Source organism: Manihot esculenta, chromosome 13 (assembly GCF_001659605.2).
Source record: "Manihot esculenta cultivar AM560-2 chromosome 13, M.esculenta_v8, whole genome shotgun sequence".
In the NCBI taxonomy this organism is placed as follows: Eukaryota; Viridiplantae; Streptophyta; class Magnoliopsida; order Malpighiales; family Euphorbiaceae; genus Manihot; species Manihot esculenta.
The window spans coordinates 32037440-32044325 of record NC_035173.2 but is presented as its reverse complement, the minus strand read 5'-3'; the positions used below and the strand labels follow the sequence as shown (position 1 = coordinate 32044325).

Below are 6886 nucleotides of genomic sequence, written 5' to 3'. Positions count from 1 at the left end.
TATATTTTTTTTCATTTTATTTTTTTTATATTAAAAAAAATAATTTTTAATATTAACTTTTTAATTATATCTATTTTAAAAATATTAAATTTTATTAAATACCAAGAGATGTTTTAAATGTTTATTTAGAAAAATAAAAATTAATTACAGTATATATTGAAAATAAAATAAAATTATAATACTCCATTTATATATTAATTATAATATTAAAAATAAAAAAAAAATAGATAATAATTTCGAAAAAACATTATAGAACGAAGAAAATAGAATTTTTGATAACTTTGCAATGACTTTAAGAATATATGATTCGTGATAAATATATGTATTGATATTTTTAGCAACAGGTGACGAAGTTAGAAATCTGTTGCTGATATTAGCAATTAGGTTATTAATAAGGAAATTTTTACAGTCGCAATTTCGTTGCTGTTACTTTCAACGACTGAATAATTATTAAAATTGATGGATTTTTTCTATCGCAAATGCCTCTTTTGTAACGTTACTTCTCATTTTCAACTATAATTTCAGTTTTTTCTTCATCTCAAAATATTCACAAACAGAAGTTATTATATACACCCATTTTTTATTGCTTAAGAAGTGGTTTTTCAAATCACTTTGTTACAAATCAATATAAACAATTAAAATTATACGTTAAATTATTTAAATTTAGAAAGAAATTAAAATTTTCAAAAATAATATATTAATAAGTAATAATTAGATTATTTAGTGAGTTTTATGGGTAATAATTAGACTTTTTTTAAAAAAAATTAAATATAGAAAATATGTATCTAATGGTATCGAGTTAAACAATTTAAATTTAGGAAAGAATCTAAATTTTGGTACTAAAGAAATCTATTTAAGCTATGATGTTATTTCAATAATATTATAATTTTCATATTATTTATAGTTATATGAAATTATTATTAGTATTATTATTGCCATCTTTGCTTGGGTTCAGTTATATTCCATGGAAAGAGTTTTGTTTAATAAATATTTCTTACGAATATCATAAACAAAATTCATACAAGATGGAATATCATTATGCTTAATTAAAGGTTTGAAGCTTACAAGGTCTATAGCTTCTCATTTCTTGCTAGTGAAAACATAGAAAGGATTAGGAGATATTGACATGGAAAACAAAGCACACACATTCACATGGAAGACAAACCACACATTATATGTATATAGATCATTTGGTTATATCAAGGTTAATGTGCCTGAGAATAACTGGGATGACGATGTCTGGAGAGCTCAAATGCGGCAAGTGACCTTTCGAAGACATAATCTCGACAACAGATGGGCCTCCAAGATGTTGATGCATATATTCAGACACCTCCACTGGCACCATGTTCTTGGCGCTCTGCAGTATGTGGCATGGGACTTTGACCAGAGGCAAAATATGTCTAGTGTCACATTGGAATTTTACCTGGGTTAAACTTAAGCCTATATCAGGTCTCATGTTGAATAATGTTCGGGAGATTTCTTGCAGAAGCGCCGAGTCCATGTCGCCACCTACCACCATTGGTGCGAAGCCTTGGCACCAAGCTTCGACATTTGAACGCATTCCTTTCAGCATTTGGTCAAGGTCTGCTTGCTCGAATCCTCCATGGTAGTCTTTATCATTCAATGGCCTAGTTTCAACATGCAAAAGCTTTATGAAATCAGTTGATAAAATTTTACAGTTAATGCTTTCGAATGAGAGATTTATATGTACCTCGGAGTGCCACAGATGAAGACGAGCTTAGAGAAGAGATCAGGGCGAGAAACAGAGGCAATGGCACCAGCCATACTCAAAACTGAGTGGCCAATAAAAATACAAGACTTCACCTCTAGTTCATCTAATATGGCAAGCAAATCATAAGCAAACCCGTCAATGGTTGAGTATCTTTCGAAGTCGAAATAATCTGGGTTAGTGGAACCAGCACCCATACTATCATATAAAATAACACGATAGTCTTCGAGCAGGTATGGCACCAGATACTTCCACACAGATTGATCGGTGCCAAAGCTATGAGATAGGACTAAAACTTGCAGTCCTGACCCCAAAACCTTGACGTTGTGCGCTTCGAGAATCCCCATTTTCGCTCACAAGCGTATTTCTTCTAACTGCGTCAATCGTGTATTTATTTTGCTTCAGGGGCTCGGATAAACATGGCCAGATGAGAAAACACACGAAGAGGTGGTCCTGCGAAGAGGCAGGAAGCGTACTTGGAGTAAAAGACAGGCAACGAAACCAAGGAATGTAACCGAGTTACAGAAAGAACAAATTTTGTCTTCTCGTCTTGGGAAGCAACGCTTTTCACTCTGTTTTAATATTTTATGGGAGAGGAAGGAAAATAAGGAACTCTATTTTTTATTTTCCTCACTCATATCCAAAAGAGAGAAAATAAATCAATTTTAGAGCATGTTTGGATGTGAAAAAAGTTAAAGGAAGAAAAATAAAAGGAAAAAAATAATTTTAATTAAATATTTTTTGAAAAAGTAAAGAAAGATAAAAAAAAAGAGGGGAAATAAAAATTATTTTACTTTGATTATTTTCTCCTCGATTTGAAGAGAAAATAAAAGGAAATATCATTTCAATTTAAAATTACATTCACATTCTTTATACTATATTTGAGTTTATAGGAGAGAAAAGAAAATAATAAAAGAAAAATATTTTTTTATTTTTTATTTTCCTTCTTCATGCTTAGATTGATAAAAAATAGGAAAATAAATATTTTCATTTTTGAGAAGAAAATATATTTCCCCTTCCTCTTTTTGTTTTCCTTCCTTTCATAAATGGAAAATCAAAATTCTCTTTTGTTTTCACACATTACTTTCCCTCTCCTTCACTTTTTTTTCCATCCAAACATAGACTTAGGCTAAGCCAGAAAACAAAAATGAGTAAGGCTATTTAGAGTATGAATTCATATGAATTAAACTTGTAAGATCGTTTTGGTGAGAGTAAAAAAAGAGAGAGAAAGTAAAAAGTCTAAAGGTCGTTTCGGTGTGGGTTTCTCTGGCCGGTGCGGAGGGGGCTTTGGCGTCTGAGTCTTCTCACTGTTTGGCCATGTATAGTTTTGTCTAGTTTAGAGTTTGTTTTGTGCTTGTTGCACTTTTTTTGTTTCTAGTGGTCTTGGATTTTGATGTTTCTCTTTGGAATGTTTTGATTTCTACTCAGAAGAGGTTTCTTGACTTTGACGTCGACATCTTGGGATCACGTCGATGCGTCCGACGATGAATGTTGCCACTGATTCCAACGAGACTGAGCTCTATCACGTTCTCTTCCTCTGTGTGGTGTTCTTCGTTCGGTGAGTCAAGTTCTATTTGACAATTTTGGTTGTTGGTTGTTTGCAGGAGAGCTTTGTTTTGGTCTATTTTGCTCAATTGTGGTTGGATTGGGTTTTCACCTTTGCTGCTTTTGTGTCGTCTCTATCTGCATGTCTTTTGTTTTAAGCATGTTTTTCATTGGATGGAGCCAAAGGATAAGCGTTGGTGGCAATGAGCTATTTTCAGGGTTACCATGTTTTGTGTCTCTTCCATCTCTTTGCTTTGTGCTATTTGTGTTTGGTTTTTTTTTGCATGTCTTTGTGCTTGGGTGTGTACTCAGTTTCTAGGCAAGTTAGACTTTGGTGGTTCTTAGAGACAACATCTACCATTGGTGGAGTTTATCTACAATAATAGTTACCATGCTAGTATTGGGATGGATCCTTATAAAGCTTTATATGGGAGGAAGTGCAGGTCGTCTGTTTGTTGGAAAGAAGTAGGAGAAAGGGTTTTAGCAGGACCAGAATTGGTAGAGATCACCAATAGGGTGGTGCCCTTCATCAGCGAAAGAATCAAAACAGCTGTGAGTAGGCAGAAGAGTTATGCAAACATCCGTAGAAACCAAGTCATCTTTCAGGAGGGTGATATGGTATTGCTTAAGATGTCTCCTATGAAAGGGATGATTCAGTTTGGAAAGAAAGGTAAACTAGCTCCAAGATACATCTGACCCTTTGAAATCTTGTAAAAGATTAGGAATGTAACTTATAAGTTAGATTTACCTGCTTCCATAGAGAGAATCTATCCAATTTTTCATGTTTCTCTATTACAGAAATTCATGTCAGACCCGAGCAAGATTCTTAATGAGTCTAATATGGAGATCCTAAGATATCGCACCTATGTTGAGCAGCCAGTACAAATTGTAGATACGCAGATCAAAAAGCTGAGGAATAAGGAAATCATGATGGTGAAAGTTTTATGGAATCACCGAAATATAGAAGAGTATATCTGGGAGACCAGAGAGTCGATGTTTAGGCAGTACTCTCATCTCTTTTGAAGTAAGTTATTAAAATGGTTTTATGTGTCTTCTTGATATATATGTTTTGTTTGCTTATTTGGTTGAACATTCGAGAATGAATGTTCTTAAGGGAGAAAGAATGTAATACTCGGCTAAACTCTAGCATCAAAATTTTAATTTTTCGACAGAATTTTCATTGGAATCCAGAATTTTGAAACTAAAATCTTTAGAAGGTTAAAATGGGCTTTTATAAAATGAATTTAAAGTATTTTAAAATGTGTTAAAAAGAAAGGGATTTTCAAGTCATCAAGGTTCGGTCACCGAACCTCTCATGTTTGGCCGCCGAACATTAGCTAGCAGACCCAACTATAAAAGGGTCTCAGCCCAATTTTGAAAGGAATTCTTCTCTCTTCTTCTGAGTAGAGGTAAGCCTATAATTCCTTGATGATTTTGTTGAGTTTTCTTCAAATCTCTTAGAGAATTCATGAGTTTTTTTCTTTGTTTTGAACAATCGAAGTCATCTTTTTAAATTTTAGCCTTTGGAGATCTTTCGGATATCGGTTGTTCTCTTTTCCAAGTTCTTGGTTGCTGTCATCATTGTGTCTCCAAGAGGTAAGTTTTAATTATTGCTTTTCTTCTGTTGCTGAGGTTTTTCAAAAAGAATTATAGGTGTTTTAACGATTTGTTGATGGATGCATGATTCTTTTAAAATGGTTTGAGGTTTAAGTTCTCACTTTTAGATGATGGATGTTGCCTTATAGATCAATGCATGATGAAGTTAGGTTATTTTTAAGTGGTTCTAGTGTGTTGAGTTATTTTTTGTTGTTGTTGAACCATTGCATGGGAATTCCATTGTGTTTTGGTGGCTGTGAGTTAAGGTAGAATCGAATTCTGCCTTGCTAGAGAATCCAGGTTTGGCCATTAAAGTAAAGTTCAATTGCCAAACCGGCCTGTGGAGGTAGCCTTTTAGCCGTCTAACCTGCCTCCGAAGGTTTAACTTTCGGATCTGTGAATGAGCTTTAGGCCACTAAATCTGCTCCCCTGTCCAGTCTTTTTTAGCTTGTTTCCTACGTGTGTTCTTATATGTTTATAGGGGTTTATTGGAGTAGTTTTTTGAGTTATAAAAATTATGTTTGGTCTCTCATTTAAGTCTATCTATGTAGGATCAAACTTGGGAGACCATAAAAACTTGCAATGAGATAACTGTTTCAGAGTTAGGTGTGCATCAGTCAGAGGTGAGTATAACTAAACTAAATTATTATTTCAAAGAAAAGCAAATGTTTTAAGGACACTCATGCATCACGAATGCCATGTATATATATGATTATAGTGCTTTGCATTAGAATTCATGAATATGTTGTATTGCATAATTTTTTTGTCATTGTGGATGGATGTTGGATGACATACTAGCTTTCGAGTATGTTATGATATGTTATGACAGATATGAAAAGACCAGGGCTTACCCATTCTACACTCCTGGCACTATGTAAGGGAAAGACTAGGGTTGCCTATTCTATGCTTCTGACACTATGGATATGTTATGTTATGTTTAAGAGGAAGTCCTGAAGAGCACCCATCATGGGCCGGACACTATTAGAATATGTAGAGGGTTATTGGTGATAAGTCCATCTTGATGTAAATTATTTATGTTGTGAATTATTTGTATTATGATGCATTCATACGGTCATTTATTTTTTAAACTGCTTGTATTTATGTTTATGCTCACTAGGCTCTTATAGCTTATCCCTTTCCCCTAACTCCAGGTTTGTAGGATCAGAGTTAGCTCGGGAGGTCGGTTGAGTTGTTAGTATAGTCCGTTGTAATAGTATAACAGTGGACATGTATTGATTTATGGATTAAAATTGTGCTTCACTTGAGTTTTTTTTATAATTCCTGCTTTATGATCCTTTTATTTAAAAGTTTTTAAGTATAAGTTATGTTTAAACCAAGTTTGAGGTATGTAATGTTGATCATATTAGAGCATTAAATGAGAGTTCTAGTATAGGTTTTATGTTTTTAGTTATGATGCATGCATAGGTCGAATTTTAGTTCATGAGATGGAAATATTTTTGTTATATTTGGGTGATCATATATGGGATTATATCAAGTGTAATAGGATGTATAGTAGGCTTACTATGGATTCCGATAACTTTAAATCAATCTGAATTCTAGTGCCGATAGCGGTCTGATTGCCAAGTAGTTACAGTGGCCAAGGGCGGTAATGGATTGGAGGTGATTTTTTTGCAGTACCTTTTTTCAGGATTAGGCCATATTTTGAGCTTGTAAATTTGGGTTGGGTCTCCTATAAGTTTATTTGGGCTTTGTTAATGGGCTTGGGCTTTTCACCTGTATTTTTGGCCCTTTGAGCCTTCTAATGGAAATATTTTTTCATGTTGATATGGTTTAATGATCATTCAAAAGTGAATCATGAGTTGTCCATATACGATTGAACCACATGGCTGAATCTTATTAGACCATGACCATCGATCACTTAAGTCTCACCTTTTGAAGAGAGGATCGGATGATCGGTGTTCGATTTAGTAGAAGGTTCGTCCCATAGAGTTGACCAAGCCTCTCGTAATATTTTGTTATCATTAAAAAACGTCACACAACAGATCTCTATTACAC

General features: G+C 33.8%; 1 protein-coding gene and 1 long non-coding RNA gene across 2 annotated transcripts; one reads left to right on the top strand and one right to left on the bottom strand.

The window, feature by feature from the left end:
* Positions 1–1006: 1006 nt before the first annotated feature.
* On the bottom strand, positions 1007–2378 carry LOC110630452 (probable esterase D14L). Its single transcript, XM_021777960.2, has 2 exons — positions 1712–2378; positions 1007–1628 (listed from the first exon to the last, which is right to left on the bottom strand). The coding sequence occupies exons 1-2, from the start codon at positions 2074–2076 to the stop codon at positions 1187–1189; spliced, it is 807 nt and encodes a 268-aa protein (XP_021633652.1). The 5' UTR covers positions 2077–2378; the 3' UTR covers positions 1007–1186.
* A 2557-nt stretch (positions 2379–4935) lies between these two features.
* On the top strand, positions 4936–6130 carry LOC122721532. The gene is made up of 2 exons (XR_006348199.1): positions 4936–5493; positions 6022–6130. It is a non-coding gene; the product is annotated as an uncharacterized LOC122721532 (long non-coding RNA).
* Positions 6131–6886: the final 756 nt, after the last annotated feature.

Coding starts and splice junctions, on each gene's coding strand:
- LOC110630452 (XM_021777960.2), bottom strand. CDS start 2,076: ATGGGGATTCTCGAAGCGCACAACGTCAAGGTTTTGGGGTCAGGACTG. Junction 1,629..1,711: donor TTCATCTGTGGCACTCCGAG/GTACATATAAAT, acceptor TGTTGAAACTAG/GCCATTGAATGATAAAGACT.